Raw genomic sequence first — 17,986 nt, forward strand, 5'->3', positions numbered from 1 at the left:
TAATCAATATGTCAATCAACTGGCCATGGGGGAAGGGCGCTGAAAAGCATAATGAAATACATAATGCACTGTTATGTGTCTGAAAAACTCATATTTAGAACAAGAACCTAATAGCTTTTCCTTTCTGATGGCTTAGAGGTTGGTGATGGGAAGTGGTATTATTCAGCTCTTTGGGGAGCTAAATCTCTCTATGACTGTCTTCCTCCAGCAGAATCTGCTGAGATAGGGAGAGAGGCCAAGCGAGGAACAGACTGGCTTCTGTCTGCCAATATCCTGCCAAGGGCACTGGCTCTGGGGGCAGAGGTGGAGACTGCTGACCTGCTCTGCATAAGCTTAATGGGAGAAACACTGAACTTCTGGTCAGTTAGGAAAGAGAGAGACACAGCATGGAGCTTGGTGGGCAGGTGGAGTAGGTAGACAGATCATTATTACTTCGCTTCCTAGAGCTTCAGCAACTGTTTAAGAAGGGGGTGTGTGCTAATGCTTCAGTCATGTGCAACTTTTTCGTGACCCCATGGATTCTAGTCTGCCAGGCTCCTCTGTCCATGGGATTCTCCAGGCGAGAATACTGGAGTGGGTTGTCCTGCCCTTCTCTAGGGCATCTTCCTGACCCAGGGATCAAACTCATGTCTCCTGCATCTCCTGCATTGGCAGGCAGGTTCTACCACTAGCTCCACCTAGGAAGCCCTAAGAAGGGGATAGTGGGCACGAGTGTGGGTGTGTGCGCACGTGTGCACATGCTTAATCTCGCAGTCATGTCTGACTCTTTGCGACCCCATGGACTGTAACCCGCCAGGCTCCTCTGTCCATGGGGCTTCTCCAGGCAAGAATACTGGAATGCGTGGAGGGCATCAAATATTCCAAAGCCCTTTTTGTGGCTGGCATATGCAATTCTTCAGTGCCCTCCGCACAGAGGTCTTGGGTAGCTGACTGTGTTTGCCTGTGTGTTTGTTTGCCAGGTTGTGATTCCTTTTCTGTAAGCACCAGGAGAAAGGGGCTGAGTTCTACAAGTGGATCGATATGAAGCGGAGAGAAAGGAACTCATGCCGGCACCGTAATAGGCCAGGCCGCTGGACCCTGAGACTCTGGGCCCTGGCTGGCAGGCCTGGGGAAGGAAAGGAGAGCAGGCGCCCAGGGAACCCGGGAATGCACAGCAGTTGTGGCTGGTTTGCAGGACTAGGGTCTGAGCTAATATCTTGGCCAAATTAAAAGAAATTATTATTAATATTATTCTCACAGAGTTGAGAAGTATTGCTATCCACTCTTCAGACAGATAAATTAGGGCAGGGAGGGGTCAGTCACTCGAAAAAATTCACATGTCAGCACCCATTCTTAAAACCAGCCAGAGAGCCAGGGCCCAGGCCTGGGTCGCTCATCGCTAGCCCAGCTCCTAGCGCCCAGGGAGCCCTGACAATTTGGGAGGGAGAGCCTGCAGGATGATGGATGGGCTCCTCTGGCTGGTCTCTCCTGCGATGCACAGCCGACAGACTGGCACACATCCTGACCTGGGGCCAGATGCAGGTCAAGTGGTAGCAGGGAGTCAAGGTCAAGGCGATCACCTGCAGCCTCCTTCGCCCCAACCTCACTCAGCGGGGGCTGCATTCTCAAAAGATAGCGCAGAACCCGCGAGGGCTTTCTAACAGCAGCGGGAGCTTTTCTGCCAGGACTGGAGGGTAGAGAGTTCTGCTGCTGATGAGAAGATACAAAAAAATTGAATACAAGGAAAAATGCCCCAAACCTCCTACAAGGGGCTAAGCTCATGTGCGCGTGCTCAGTTGGGTCCGACTCTGTGATCCCCTGGACTGTAGCCTGCCAGGCTGCTCAGTCCATGGGATTCTCCAGGCAAGAATACTGGAGTGGGTTGCCATTTCCTTCTCCACGGGCTAAACACAAAGGCCCTCATTAGTTGAGACAGGCTGACTGTGTGTGTCTTTATCCATGAGGTCGGCATTTCAACCTGGATTTCTGATTCCACCTCCAGGAGCTTTGACTCCGTGAAGGAAACTGCACACACCCACTACTATATAAATACCTGCAAAACACAGGTAAACATAGACATATGTATTTCAACCCTCTGCTCCACAACCAGAATTTCAAGTGAGGGCACTTGAAAGTTAGAGAATTTTGGAGACATTGTGTCTCGAAACACACTGTTTATGTATATGGAAACACGCTTCTCTAAACTCCTTTTAGATCGAAAGCTAGTTGGATTTGAGCCGGAGGGTGAAATCTCTTTGTAGAAATCCTCTCGTCCACATGTGGAAGATGCCAGCTCGCAGCCCCCAGGCTCCATCTGGGACCTTTGCGTTTAATTGTTTGGTTCACACGGTGGCAGCTGGTGCAATTTTTTTTAAGTTGAATTAAGAATGGAAATTGCAAAGCTCAGGAGTTCTCTCCTAATGCCCAGTGTCTGGCCTTCACTGTGATTACTGCCACGAACAGCCTTGCTGCTTTACACTTTTAAGAGAGTGGCCCAGACTGGAGGGTATGGAAAGCCAATAACCATGAGGGCTCCACCCACCCATCTAGTCCAGTCCTTTGCCTTCATTGTGCCCCGTGTACCTACCTTCCTGGACTGAGCACCTGAAGTGATCTGCCAAAGGGAAAGTGAAAGCCACTTAGTCATGTCTGACTCTCTGCAACCCCATGGGCTGTCGTCCACCAGGCAAGAATACTGAAGTGGGTTGCCGTTCCCATCTCCAGGGGATCTTCCTGACTCAGGGATCGAACCCGGGCCTCCTGCACTGCAGGCAGATTCTTTACCATCTGAGTCACCAGGGAAGCCCACGATTGGCCATTTTCAGGGCCCACAAGACCCCACCCCACGTCTTCCAAGGGAAGCTTCCGGGCTACTTCTCTTGATCAACGGCCTCTACCAAGCCTTTCCTGACCTTCTTCCTATGCACCCATCTGGTGCCTGTGGCCATTCAAGACTTTCCTTCCTCACACCGAGGCCTTCTGCATTTCTGTTGGCTGCCCTTCCCCATGAGACGGAGCTCCTTCAGGCTGGGGACCATGTCTCATTTGCTTTTCCCTCCAGTGCCTGTCAGAGTGCCAGCACAGAAACGGGCCTCAAAAGAGGCACTTTGAAGGGAAGAGAGCCACCAGTGGGATGGGACGGTGGTCAGAAAGGGATTACATAGGCAGCAGGCCTCCTCAGCAGGGGGACTCTTCAGGGCGGGGTTGGGGTGTCATCAAGGCAGTCAAAGATAAGCTTCCCCCTGACCCCACTGGATCTCAGCCCTTGGACCCAAAGGCCCTCCTGGGGAATGGGTGGTGAGTGAGCACAGGCCAACCATCCTGCCTTCCCCTCTGCCCCCACGTCAAAGTAAATAGGGCTCCCTAGCAGTCCAGGCTATTCCTTTGTACCCCCAATCCAGAAAGCAACCTCCAGGAGAGTTAAAAAAAAAATCAACTCAAGAAAGTATCTGCTGCTACTTAGGAGAGGGTTAAAACAAATTTTTTTTTTTTAAGGTTAAAAATGCTACTTGCTCTTTAGGTCAGTCACTGTCGTAACGATTTTTCTCTTGCCATATGCTCCTCTGAATTGCATTAATATGACATTTCTCGCTGAAGCATCTGGTCTCAGCCACTTCAAGGCACACAAGGAAGCACACACATTCAGACTGAGTCTATAATAACACGGAGAGGTATTCATACTCCTGCCATCACAAAGCCAGATACCATAGTCACAAAATTCTGTGCTGGTCGTGTTGGATAAAAACACTCCAGAAACGGGGCAAGAGATAATTCAAATGAGTGGAGGCAGAATCTGGGGGGGAGGCTTTTGTGTGTCTGTATGCTGTGTGCATATGTATATGTATGCATGTGTGTATAAACACACATCTGTACACTCTCACATATGCTTTATGAATTGGTAATCATCTTCATGGCTCAAATATAAAGTCTTCTTTTCTACTGAAAGAAACTAAACATTGAAAGCAGGAGAGGAAAGCAGAGCCTCACCAATCTGGACAGGGAGGTAGGGCATATCTATATTTTAGCACTTGGAAATACAAAAAGCAAAATCTTCCATCACAAGCCGAAGGCAAAGTAGCATTATCAACCACCAACCACATTTTTCCCACTAACAAAAGGAAAAAAAAAAAAAAAATGTACTGGCAAGCAATGCCATACCAAGGATTTCTTCTGTCTCACTGGTAACAATCTTTATCAAACAGATACATTACCTTCAATTTTCCCCAAACATCACACCCCACTTTCTTAAATAGCTCATTAAAAAAAAAAAAAATCCAAGTGGGTTAAATAAAAAGTTTACTACGTAACAAATGAGACTGCAATATCCATTCTTTTCTTGTCCTGAAGATCCTTGTGCTCATTTTGTCAGAAGCACAAGAAGAAACGCCATTGCATTTGTGCTGATGCTAAATGTTAATAGATTTGCCTAAACATCTGCTAATAGCACCCCTAAAATTAGCTAGACTAGTAGTGCATGCCTAATGTGGTGGTGTTTTTGTTGTTTTACTTGCATTTTTGCTTTTTTGGTGTCGATCAGAGAGGGAAAAAGGCCCCTCAATAAAGCAAAGGTCTTTGGATGTGAAACATTTCCAAGTGTCACATGTGAATTCTGCAGAAAGAACATATATTCTGCAACTATCCCAGAGTTCTGACATTCTGTCATGAAGGTGACAAATCCTAGTGCTCTAATGTTTCATTAAATTAAACATGAAATGTTTAATGTTTTGTTAAATTAAACATGAAGCTGTGACTCTGCACCCAAGAACCAGGGCCTTCTATCAAGCCCTCACATTCCTCCAGGTCACTTTTTGGTTATAAAAGCCAAGTTTTGTTTATCAGGAGTATTGTATTTCTCCCTGCAGTTAAAACGTAAAACGTACTTTATCCTAATGCGCTTATAAATAAAAACCAACAAGTGACACAGGTTTTAGGAGCTTACAGCATTTCTAAAGTCAGGCCCCCAGAGAACAGCTTGCAGACAGACCCTTAGCTAATTCTCTATTGCAATTTTTCCCTTTCAAATATTTACCACCATGACTGAAAGTTCCAGAGTGCAGAGGTGTTACATTTTCTCAGGTCTCAAGCCCATTTCACAGACGGGCTCATGAATGGCTAAAGAATGTAAGGCTTGCTAGAAAACAGTTGAAACAGATCTGTAAGACCACAGATTTCAGACTAAAGAAATCTCAATTGAACTGTCCCCGCCTCATGTCCTTTTCTACCACGACAAAACCAACAAGGTAAAAAGAGCAAGACAAAACAACCACTCTGTTTTAGGAATGTATTTTCACAAGCAGAGAGGCCCACACAGAGCTCTTGTGATTACTGAATAAAAGTTTTGCTGGAACCCCTTAAAGCAGCAGGTAAACACACCAAGGGCACTTTTGGGAGAGTGAAATGAAGTTCAGACCAAAAAACGTTGCTCCTTTCCGACCAGTTCAATAAGATGGTTAAAAGCATAGGATCATACCACAAGCAAAATTTCCAAATGCTATCTCATAAAACACATTTGGATGATACTTTTTAAACAGAGGGGAAAAAACCCATCAACTATGTAGCAACTTCAAACAGAAAAAAATACTCATGTCCCAGAATGAAACTGTCTGAATATTTTTACATTTTTTCTAGTCAATTTAAGTGGGTTTTACCTTAACCCACTTAAACAAGGTCCCATCATTGTCAAACCAGCCACAGCAGAAAGAACCATCTCTCTTTTTGTAAAGAACCATCTCTTAAAGGGCAAGTTGCACAGACCCTTCCAGTCCAACCAAACTTGATCTCTATACTTTCTCTTAGTTGACACACCAGCTCCTGTCACTGGCCAGAATCTGCAAAATACTCTGAAAGTGGTACCACATCTTTGCTCAGGTCTCCTGTTCCCGGCTAGTTCCCCAACAGGTAGGAATATATTTGACACTTACCATTCTGAAGCTTCATGTCTGTGAGGCAAACTAAACAAATGAAACGGATCCTGCTTTAATCTTCTTTTCTAGACCACAAATGCCTTAATCAAAAGGAAAGACAAAAAAACAAAAACAAAAAAACACAAATGTTCCCTGAGGTTCCTTCTCTCAACCCCCAGAGTATAAGCAAGGAGGAGTCATCCTTCTTTACTGAATGGCCAGAATTTGTCCCTGAATATCAACAACAGAGAATTCTTTCTAACATTTCACTATGCCATCCTCCTCATCCCCCACCTCTTCCCTCACTTCTATAATTTGTACCCGAGACAAGGCTTAAGTTGTACTTTAAATCACAATCTGGAAATGCTTCAATTGGATATTTGGCTTGGCAGACCTCCTGTAAAAATCCCACGTAAAGCCACATTTGTTTCCTTCCTGCAAATGAACTGTGGCGTTTGTGGTCCCTCTGGCTCTCGCCAGCACAGACTTCGCCTTTCAATGAGCTTAAGTCGCAGGACTTCATTTGGGGTTAGCTGTCCCGCAAAGCTCATTTGGCTCTTACACCATTAAGGCGAGAGGCTCTAAAAGGCAAAGCAAGATGCTTTTAACTACGTTGGAGGGGCCAGTCATATCTTGTTAGCAACAGCTGCACACTTACCAGGCTTTCAGGGACTTCACAGAGCTGTCCTATTCCTTCTGGGATTAGGAACACAGAGTGAAATGAACCAGTCGTTCATGGGAGCTGGCCAGGCTGCGCCAGACTCTCATCTTCCTGAAATCCAGCGAGGCGGCTCTCTCCAAGGTTACTCCTCCGTCAGCTTCTCCTGGTGGAGACAGCCCGCCAAGGCCCTGGCTGCTGATTCCAAACTACTACTCAATAAAAGGATTTTAAAGGCTGTGCCGGGAGCTGGGAGCTTTAGATCCCAGTTTGGCTCTTTCTCCATCAGCATTCCTCGGCAAGCCTGCACAGAGCGAGGCATGCTACATTATTTATGTCAGCTCTAGGCTCTGGAAAACACACACTGGCATCCTGATTACTGAGAATCCTCATGGACACAATTAAACTGTTCCCACATATATTTTTTTAAGCCCCCCCCTCCCCAATTCCTTCCCAGATTCAACCTCTTTCAGAGGAAACAAAAGCACTTTGAGGCGTGGCCCAGCTCACCTACCACGAGCCAAGAGAGCAGTGAAATATGGTCACGACGGCAAACGAGCTGAGAGAAAAGGACGCTTTCCCTGGAGTGGGCGGAAGGCAAACTTCAGGGAGGAAGTGCAAGTAAGAGTCTGGGGAATAACCCAGCAAGTGGCCTCCCTGGGTTGAGGACACTGATGTGGAAGCAGCAAAGAGAAGGCACTACCCGAAAGCCATTTTGATGGATTCATGGAAGATTGATTTAGAATGGGCTGTTAAGGGAAGGAAGGAAGCATTTGGCAACATGACTAACCTTCCAAGCTGGATGAAGAGCAATCACGCTCCCCCACCAACTGCTCCTTGGTGCCCCATCCAAGTCACAGCCCTAGACGGGAAGACCACGGATTTAGCCAAGTAGAGCAACCATCCTGGCCTCAAGTGTCCTCTTCAGCAAAACGAACAACTGTCCAAGTTGCCGTCCACCATCTCCCTTCTTGTCAATAGCTCGGCCACACGTTCTGAGACGGGTCTCTTGGCCACGGGCAGAAGGCGCTGCACGCAGGCACAGCTGAGGAAGGCGGATGACAGCCACTTCCTCCTCTGTAGGAGTATCAAGGCGGCTACGCATCTCCCCCCTCCCTGTCTAGCTAGAAAGTTCCTGCTTGGCAGGCAGAGGTGACTTCACTTTGTGAAAGCCCCAGGCACCGCTTAGTGAAACCACCTTTGGCAGGACCTCACAGTGAAGTCAGTGGATGTGGGCAAGAAGTTGGCTGAGGGAAAGGCAATTGTCTCATCTAGGAACACGAGGAGAAATGAGCGACCTGCCTCTCTCCAAAGGCTTCCTTTGAACGTGAATTCCTGTGTTGTGCCAGTTTTTTTTTTTTTTTTTTTAAGTGACTGTCACTTCCAATGACTTAGATCATCCCCACTCAGGTATCTTGGGTGGAAAATTGGTGTGTGAGATGGCAACAATGTAGTGAACACAGGGTAGGTCAGTGGAGCAGAGCCAGAGCGGGCAAGCCCACTCTCTGATGCACGCAGTAGCAAAGCAATGGGGAATCTGCTCCAGCGCATGAAGAAGCAGTGCTTTCCTCAGCCGTAAACGGATGAAAGGAAGTGTGATAGAACACATGCACACATACTCTCACACTCACATACTCTCACACTCACACACACTCTCACACATATCACAAAATGATATAACCCAGGCACCCAAAGATCTGATGAATGGAAAGTGTATACAAGTTGCCTGATGGGATGACTTCAAGTTGCGGTATCAGCTGCTGAGACCCAGAACACTGGGTCATCCAATCCACTGACCCTTAAGGAGGCCTTGGCCACACAGGGTCGCCACTGTGCTCCCAGCTAGAAGTGACTTCTCTTATCCTCTCCACAAAGGAATCCCACCCACATTGTAATTTCTCTTGGAAAAGACTTAGAAGCAACTAACAAGAGTGATGAGAACAGAGATGGTCCCTTGGGAGAAAGGTGACTCAAGAATATCATTATTCCTCCAGGAACTAAGCAATCCTTAACACAGAGGCTAGCCTCAAGCTAAAAACCTTGATAACGTTACCCCTCATGCTGCCCTCCAGAGCTGTGGTGTGGGTGAGACCTGGGGCTCCACCAGTGCTTTGCGAATCTGTGGTCTCAGGTGAGCTGTTCAACTGTCCTGAACCTGTATTCTCATCTGGAAACTAAGGATAGTGAGACCCACTTCCAGGATTTTGAGGATTCCATCAGAAAAGTCCAGGGCTTAACCCAGTGCCTGGCACCTTGTGAGCTCACAATAAACTTGGCTACTATGAGTTTCCAAAAGTGGATCAGTTCAGTGGCACAAAACTGACCCTGACTAGTTTGCAGATGCACGAGCCCGTTCTCTAAGCACTCCCTCAACAATCAGATCGTTATTGACAATCTGTGTGCCAAGCGCTGTAGTTATGGCGCTTGTTTTCCTCAATAAACTTGCTCAGATGAGTTGCCCCATTACAGAGATGTCAATAAAAAGTAAAGACAGGAGAAGAACTGAGAGTATTAACAGGCAGACCGTGAAACATTTTTTAAAGGAAATTCCAGCACGTTACAGATCAACTGAATACCTTTCTGTTGATTAACTGTAAACTAAGACTATTTCAGAATGTTGGTATCCAAAACAGGGCTGCTGTACTTGAGATGGAAGGAAAAGTGGCCTGAAATCCCATCATCTAGAGCCCTCCATCCATTTATTCACAAGCTATAAGGACCAGAGGCTGAAAACCTCTCATTTAGTACAAAGGCAGCATTTTATGAAAAAAAGACAAGGAAGACCAGAGAGATTAAGGGACTCAGTCAATTCCATGTCACCCAGCACCGCTCAATTGGAACCCACAGGTCTGACATCCTGCCAAATGCTCCTTCCATTCCTTCACAAGGCCAAAGGCAAAACCAGTGGAACTCAAAGTTTTTATCTCACTGCCCAATAAATTGGTTTTGATTGAATCCAGTCTCTTTAATACTGTATGTAGAAGACCAATACTTAACTATATGATGAATTTCATTTTTTTTTCAGAAAGTGATTACTTTCTGAAATTTTAAGTTTCACTATTTTCCTTAAGCCATTTTTGTTCTGATCAAGATTTTGCACTCTTTCAAGTGAGAAAAGCGCTACTTCAAACTCCTATTTGGTATGAAGGCTGCATCTTCAAAGGATGATAACATACACGGGTTAGTATCAGTATCTTTGAAAAACAGAGACATTTGCCCATATATCTCTTCTCTAATGACCTAGTTAATAGATCACTGTATCCTCTTCTGTATACACAAACAAAGGAAGTCCTTAATAGGCAGTATTTGAAGTATTAACCACACTTCTTTTCTAACGTAAATGAGGACTATCAGAATTACAAATCTTCAAAAGAAGCAGGTTCTCCAACATTTCACTACTAAGAAATACCCAAACATACTGTGACTATACCTCTATGACCATCAGGATTGCACAGACATCTCTAAGATCCTCATCTCAATTCAAATTTCAAACAACTCCATCTTTCACTTCTTGTCAAACCACCTGAAAAAAATGCGGTATGTTGCATCACTCACTGAAGCTATTTCTCCAGTTGAAACATGAATTATGAGTTCTTCTGAAACACAGCAGCTAAATCAAGTTGCAACATGGCCCTGCTTTATTCATGGGGCAGATCACAGCTAATCACCTTCTAATACAAGTCATGATTTTGCTTTGTTAACATTTCTCTTATAGCTTTCCTCCATGGAAGGTATTAAAGTGTGTGGCATGAAGCTGAGTACTTTTTCCCTTACCAGCTCTACTTCACCTGAGGTTAACTGACCCTGCTGGGCCACATGTATTTTGACAACATGTAGGGTTCAACCTCTAGTCTCGCGACATAGGCTTCCTTTGTAAATAATATGGAGGCACTCTGGGTGGTCTTTAAATTCTAGGGATTTTTTCCCCTAGGTGGAAGCTCAAACTCCATCCCTAAGGATGAACAGCACTAAATATGTACTCCTGAGACTACCTAAGAGGCATAGGTGTGTCTTGTTGGCAGCAGAATTGAGAAACTGTTCTTACTTCCAGAACAACACAATGGACAGCCTGAGGCATCTACATCCTGTCTTCATCAGGCAGAACAATTATTGGAGGTTATCCTTTCCACTGGAGGCTTCAGAAATTATATAATCCTCATCTAAATAACTTTCTTCAATGAAGCAAAAGAACAACATTCATCCTATCCCCCTCAAGTTAAAGTTAAGCTCTTTTGGAAGAGGACTCTAGGCATTTTTCTTGTTCTGCAACATTCTAAGCTATGGGTGGGCCAGAAGGCAGCAGGGTGTCCCATACAGAGTCCACAGAGAGAGTTTATGGATGGGGTAGAATGGAGTCCCGCCGTCCCTCCTATGTCATGCCCTCTGTTTCTGCTCCAGAACGAGATACCCTGTGTAATCCTTTCTGGGATCTTTTATGATCATGTGGTTCTGTTTTCCCTTTTGAGGCTGAGTTATTCAGTGAAGGTAAGATTTTCCTAGTGTTTTAACAACTGTGAGTGAGTGTCAGCTGCTTCAGTTGTGTCCAACTCTTCTGTGACCCCATGGACTGTAGCCTGCCAGGCTCCTCTGTCCATAGGATCTCCCAGGCAAGAGTACTGCAGTGGGTAGCCATTCCCTTCTCTAGGAGATCTTCTGGACCCAGGGATCAAACCCACGTCTCCTGCATTGCAGGTAGATTCTTTACCATCTGAGCCATCCTCTAACCCAACTCTCTCTTTCTGAGCTGTTCTACATCAAAGACAAACTCAAGATAAACTACTTATCCTAGGATTGAGAAGATTTTAATGGGACTAAGTAGCCATTTAATCCAAATCTCTCAAAATATATTTGAGGAAAAAGAAGATCAAAGAGGATAAGATATTTTCCTAATGTACTCAAGGCTCACAATGAGCTGGGAAGAGAAACCTGGCGCAGAAATTCCTCTCACTTATATGGATTTGTTATTTTATTTCCCTTCTTTTCATCCCACATGTCGGCTTCCCAGGTGGCGCAGTGGTAAAGAATCTGCCTGCCAATGCAGGAGAAGCAAGAGGCATGGCTTTGATCCCTGGGTCAGGAAGATCCCCTGGAGGAGGAGATGGTAAACCACTCCAGTATTGCCTGGAGGATCCCCTGGTCAGAGGACCCTGGTGGGTTACAGTCCAAAGGGTCACAAAGAGTCAGACACAACTGAGCACACACGCACGGCACCTTCCACATCAAACATCCTTCCCCTCCCCCACCTTCGCCAGATCTGAAAAAACGTCATGGTCAAAGTTTTCCTCTTCTGCGATTTCCTGTTGCCAGAGGGAAAGTTTAACTCTGGGTGCCAATCTTAGGGAGCGTTTTGTAGGATATTCAAATTCCACTGGTGATGGGACTACAGGTTTATCTGAGCAGCTGTTCCCCTAAAGCATTCAGCACTGGAGCACAGCCTCTCATGTCCAACCTCTCATTAAGAAAGAACTGGATTTGAGTCTCTGAGTAGTATATGTCCTGACTTTAGCTTCTGTATCAACACACCAGGAGATAATGGGGTCTGGGTCATTTAGTTCTTCTGAAGTTTATACTTAATGAGACACGCCTAGCATATCCTGAAGACTCAGTAGCTAGGTACTGTCATCATAATCTCTTCATCATGGACTGAGATACATCCTTGTCACTTACATGCTAAGTCAAGTCCGACTCTTTTTCAACCCCACGGACTGTAGCTTGTCAGGTTCCTTTGTCCATGGGATTTTCCAGGTAAGAATACTGGAATGGGTTGCCATCTCCTCCACCAGAGAATCTTCCTGACCCAAGGACTGAACCCACATCTCCTGTATCGGCAGGCGAATTCTGTACCATTGCGCCACCGGGGAACCCCTAGATACATCCTAAGAGAGGCATAAGTTCTAGGAGAATTGTAAGTTCTTCTCTAGCGCTTGAGAATCCTGGGCAGAGCCCATTTATTTGAAGGACTCCCTCTCTGAAAGGCATGTCTTCTGCTGCTGCTGCTGCTGCTAAGTCGCCTCAATCATGTCTGACTCTGTGCGACCCCATAGATGGCAGCCCACCAGGCTCCCCCGTCCCTGGGATTCTCCAGGCAAGAACATCGAGTGGGGTGCCATGTCCTTCTCCAATGCATGAAAGGGAAGAGTGAAAGTGAAATTGCTCAGTCGTGTCCGACTCTTAGCGACCCCACGGACTGTCTTCTGAGTGGTCAGCAATATCCTGTCTCATATCCTTCCACTGGGAAGAGGGTAGATAGGACGTGTTGGATTGAGGTACTATGAACATGCAGTTTTCTGCTTAAAACCACAAGAAAGACAGGACAAGGAGTTGTGATTCAAATCCCACTGAGCCCCAGGGCATCAGTGTGTTCTGTGTTTCTGCCTAGGGATGTGAGGTCACAGATTCCTACTCATCACCACTGGCTGGGAAAGGGTGGGGCTGGCCTCAACTCTCTCATTAATTCGACTGGTGGGGAATTTTCCTAGATCAGCGTTTCCTCAAGGTTAGTCATTTCCCTACTACCTTCTGCACTTTGGCTCTACCCAGTTTCTCCCTGCAGGAGCTAGAGCTGTCATTTCATCCAATCTTTGCTTTTTCCAGTTACTTAATATTTTTCTTCGAACTGATTTACTGTTTCTAATTTTAGCCTCATCCTAATAATATCGATGAAATCACAGTTTATAAGTAGTAGCTATGTATAACTACATATACTTACATTCTTAAATGTGTGTATACATGTCATACATATAATTTCTAATACACATTACATTAAATATTAAAATAAAAAAATTAGCTCTGTGCCTCTTAAAGCCATCTTGTATTTTTGTACCACACATGTTGGCACCCAATAGCGCTCAAACATGTGTTTGGAAATAGAGTCCTAGATGAAACATTCTCCTTTTTTCTTGTTGGAGTCAGAATGTTCCTTTTCCTCTTCAAAATGCGGTGCCTCAGAGTGAAATGTCACCAGGAAAAGAAATGCTCTAAAAATGAAGTTTTGATTATGTCCTACAGCCCGGATAGAAAACTCAGAGAAGAGCCCACATGCTACTTTTCATCCCAGGGACTGACGCTCGAGGGTGTTAAAATGCTATTTATTTTCCGACAGCCCGCTTGGGCCTGGCACCATGTAAATCCGAAGTGTTTGTAGAGGTTCCCTTGGGGACAAAGGGAAAATCATCTGTATAGATCAAACGTGTATTAGCCGCATTAGCGATTGGTCCCTGGAGACTGATAAAGACCTTTTTAGACAGATTTCCCTGCACAGCTTTTTAAGAGCTTGTGTTGAACTAGCCTGGGCTCTCAGGGGTTTGGGGCTTGCTTCAAGCCCTAAGTGTCAGAGGAGAAAGGTGGAAAAGGAGAAGCTGGGATGAGATCCGCTGCCTTCGTCGTGGGCAAATCTCGATTTCATGTCCATGCTCCCCTCCCCCATCAATATTTCATGTTCCCAGAACCGTAAGAAAACACATCTGTTGCCTTCCTGCATCATAATGTGTGGGATGGCAGGAAGATTATTACGGCGCAAGTTCAAGAATTTAAAAATTCATCACCTTCTCAATTTAGAAAGCTGGCTGTGGCTGGGACTTAGGAAGGCGCTGCAGGCCTGACGTGACCAAGGAGGACAGAGATCCGAGCAGCCTGGGAGGCAGGGAGGGAGGAGACACTTCCACTTGGCACTGCCCAGAATGTGGAGCCAGGAAAGCGGAGGCCTCAGTTCTCTGCTTCTTGTCCACAGAATGTTTGCTATGTTCCCTGAAACTGTTTGGGGCTTCCCAGGAGGCACTAAAGAACCTGCCTGTCAAGGCAGGAGATTTAAGAGATGTGGGTTCGATCCCTGGGTCTGGAAGATCCGCTGGAGCGGGGCATGGCAACCCACTCCAGTATCCTTGCCTGGAGAATCCCACGGACAGAAGAGCCTGGTGCGCTATAGTCCACGGGGTTGCACAGAGTCAGACATGACTGAGACGACTTAGCGCTCAAGCACTGGCACCACATGAGGGGACAGAGGGAGACGCTACCCTGGTTGGAAGCTCAGAGGTAAAATCCAGCGTTTCAACAGCATGTAGTCTCCCCGCAGAGAGGTTCCCAGGGCTTAGCTCAGTTCTCTGTGTATGTGGGATGGAGGGTTTATGACTGTTAAGCTCTCTAGTAAAGCAGCTCCCTTCCGGAATCCCAGGCAGTGATATAGTAGTTCTCCATCCACTGAAGACCTTCCAAGGCATTTAACAGCTTTACTTTCACTTTTGGACACATTTCAGAGACTTAGACAGTCTCACAACATCATCCCCACCGCCACTAACTGGGACGCTGCTGTCCTCCTCAGAATGGAGGGTCCAGGCCCTGCTCGTGAAGGAACAAGAGCCACTGGCCACAGCAAGGGTTCGCAGGAAGCTGACACTTTCCACGGCGGGAGATAAACCTTTGCCTTTTCAGCAGCTACTTCACAGAAGCATGCAGGAGACTTTAACCTGAAGCACAATGGTTAGGGAAGATATAAGTATAACTTGCTGGTCTGATACATTGTCACCTAACTGCATCCCACGCACCCTCCCTGTACTTGGGGATGTCATCACCAGCCTGAGTACCATCCCAGACACCTTGCTGTGGCTCACACATGTCACTGCTTCTGCTTTGTCCCCCTCCCATGCCTTTCTCATTTGGCTTGGTTCTTAGTCATACTCCCCTGGTGGCTCATACAGTAAAGAATCTGCCTGCAATGCAGGGGACCCTGGGTTGTGAAGATCTCTTGGAGAAGGGAATGGCTAACGACTCCGGTATTCTTGGCCTGGAGAATTCCATGGAGAGTGGAGCCTGGCAGGTTATCATTCATGGGGTCGAAAAGAGCCAGACATGACTGAGCGACTAACACTTAGTCATGCTACTGGGCCATCAAAGGCAGGTATAGCTCAGCAAGACGGCTTTCCTCAGCCTTTAAGTATGAGACCAGACGTCCTCAGACACAAGCCTAGTGGAAAAGGCGGATAGGGCTTCATGTCTGCTCCAGTCAACTGCCCATGGACATAATCGTTTCCGTGGACATAATCAGACACTTAGAGGGATACACTCAAAGTGAAAGTGAAAGTCGCTCAGTCGTGTCCGACTCTTTGCGACCCCATGGCCTATATAGTCCATGGAATTCTCCAGGCCGGAATACTGGAGTGGGTAGCCTTTCTGCTCTCCAGGGGATCTTCCCTGGCATTGCAGGCAGATTCTTTACCAGCTGAGCCACAAAGGAAGCCTGGGATACACTCAGGTTGCCCCTTAAGGTAATGTTTTCTAAGAAATCCTAGGACATTAGATTTGATACAGGAGCATTATGATTCCATGAGCGGCATTCACCGATAAATAAAAAATACAAATCTTCATTCCTTCCGTTTCTGGTCAACAAATGGAAAGGTGGGAGAGTTCTACACAGGGACCTTTGCCAGGGTGTTGCCCACTCTCGAGGGAGGTGTTTTTTTTTTTTTTTTCCAAGGGCGGTCTACAGGGCAAACTGGCATGGTTATTACATCAACAGAAATAGAAACAATTCTAAATGGAAATCAGATCATCATCCCTACCTTAAAATCCTTCAGTAGCTCCATCACTCATAGGACAAAACCTTCATTCCATCCCATGACCTTCAGCTCCTTCTCAACCACCTGCCTTTTGCTTTATGCTGCAGGAATACTATATTTCTTAAATGATTTCATCTTACGTTACACTTTAAGCCTCTATATCTGAGATTTTCTCTATTCAACGAGGTTTTTTTTTTTTTTTTTGATTCTTCTATTTCTTAAACATAGGCAATAGTTTCATACTTTCTTTTCAAAATCCATTGAAACTCCTCCTTTGGGGAGATTTTCCACACATGCCTTTGTGCTCCAGGCATGATAAGCTAACCCTTACATTAAATGAGCTGTCCCTGCTCACATGTGTGTGTGTGTATGTGCTCAGGCATGTTTGGCTCTTTGCAACCCCATGGACTGTAGCCTGCCAGGCCCCTCTGTCCATGGAATTTTCCAGGCAAGAGTACTGGAGTGGCTTGCCATGCCCTTCTCCGGGGACCTTCCCAATCCAGGGACCAAACTGGCATCTCTTGCGTCTCCTGCATCAGTAGGCAAGTTCTTTACCACTGGCACCACCTGGGAAGCTCCTTCTCAAGCACTCCAAGCAGTGACTAGCACAAAGCAGCTGCTCAGTAATTTTTAAAAGCTATAAGTATTGCCTCATCATTGAGTTAAACCACCTCACATTTATAGTATTCGCTTCCATGCTCTTAATAGACATGAAGCTCCTGTCTATGACTTTGCTAAACCACTAATATCTTGCCACTGTTTGGCAAGTGGTAGGTCTCATATAGGATGTGCTGAGCTAAAACAGACAAAAGCAGTTTGGGTGTCTGAGAATTCAACACGGAGCCTGGTTAAGTACTTCAGGGACCCATCACACAAAAGCCTGGGGTGAGGCTCGTTTTGATTCTGTTCCCAGTAGACTAGGTCTCACACTCTTTTAATTCTATTTGGGCACCACTGTCTGGTTGTATTACCTACCAGGCTACTTCCCAGAAGCCACACATCCTAGGAGCAGAAGCAGCAGAGGCAAGACAAGAGTTGGCTCCCTTCTTTCCATTACTCTAATCAACCTCCGAGTTATAGCATCTTCCCTTAATCTGATTCGAGAAGGGCCTTAATAACAGGATAGAAGCAAACAACGAAGCCAGTTCTTCAAGGAGTGGCTCACTTCAATGGCACTTTTCTTGTGGCCCAGCAATGGCAAGTGCGGCTCCTGACTGGGGCCAATGGTTGCTCTTGGATACGAGCATTGGGCCCTGCCTGAAGGCGCACCGTGCTTGATGGCACAAGTCAGTCCTTCCTGATTTAATTAAGAGTTTTTTTCTCTATCTCTCTTGACCTTCCGCTTGATTATGTAGTAAAGTATTCCTGGAGAGCAGTAATCTTATAAACTGAACATCAACCCTCCAGCGATGAAAACGACAAAGCTGTCAAAATTTCGGCCTCACGAGGCCTTCCCTGGTGGCCCAGTAGGGGGTGTGGTTTCAGTCCCTGGTTGGGAACTAAGATCCCACATGCAGGGCAGTTAGAAAAACAAACGAATAAAACAAATACACCTTTATTTTAAAAATTAATTTATTTTAATTGAAAGCTAATTACTTTACCATATTGTGGTGGTTTTCCCATCCATTGACAAGAGTCAGCTATGGGTATTCGTGTGTCCCCCATCCTGAATCCCACTCCACCTCCTTCCCCACCCCACCCCTCTGGTTGCCCCAGAGCACCAGCTTTGGGTGCCCGGCATCATGCATCAAATTTGCACTGGTCATCTATTTACATATGGTAATGTACATGTTTCAGTGCTATTCTCTCATATCGTTCCACCCTCCCCTTCTCCAAATGTACCTATTTTTAAAAAGGTGTTATATATACATTACTGTGTGTAAAATAGATAGATA

At 46.0% G+C, this 17,986-nt stretch overlaps 1 protein-coding gene across 6 annotated transcripts in view; it reads right to left on the reverse strand.

Annotated features, from left to right (window-relative positions):
- The window catches only part of LOC108633191 (teneurin-2), a 755,039-nt gene that overhangs the window by 479,518 nt on the left and 257,535 nt on the right, over positions 1-17,986 (reverse strand). The window contains exons 1-3 of one of the 6 annotated variants that reach the window (XM_013965751.2): positions 7,331-7,722; positions 6,541-6,706; positions 5,901-5,983 (exon numbers count right to left, since the gene is read on the reverse strand). The exons of 4 other annotated variants lie outside the window; for them this stretch is intronic. In XM_013965751.2, the coding sequence (XP_013821205.1) occupies positions 5,901-5,916 (16 nt within the window). In that variant the 5' untranslated portion in view covers positions 5,917-5,983; positions 6,541-6,706; positions 7,331-7,722. Of the gene's footprint in view, positions 1-5,900; positions 5,984-6,540; positions 6,707-7,330; positions 7,723-17,986 lie in introns of those variants that run through there. One more of the 6 variants, XM_013965752.2, reaches the window with a different exon arrangement.

The sequence above is a fragment of the Capra hircus genome, chromosome 7, assembly GCF_001704415.2.
Source record: "Capra hircus breed San Clemente chromosome 7, ASM170441v1, whole genome shotgun sequence".
In the NCBI taxonomy this organism is placed as follows: domain Eukaryota; kingdom Metazoa; phylum Chordata; class Mammalia; order Artiodactyla; family Bovidae; genus Capra; species Capra hircus.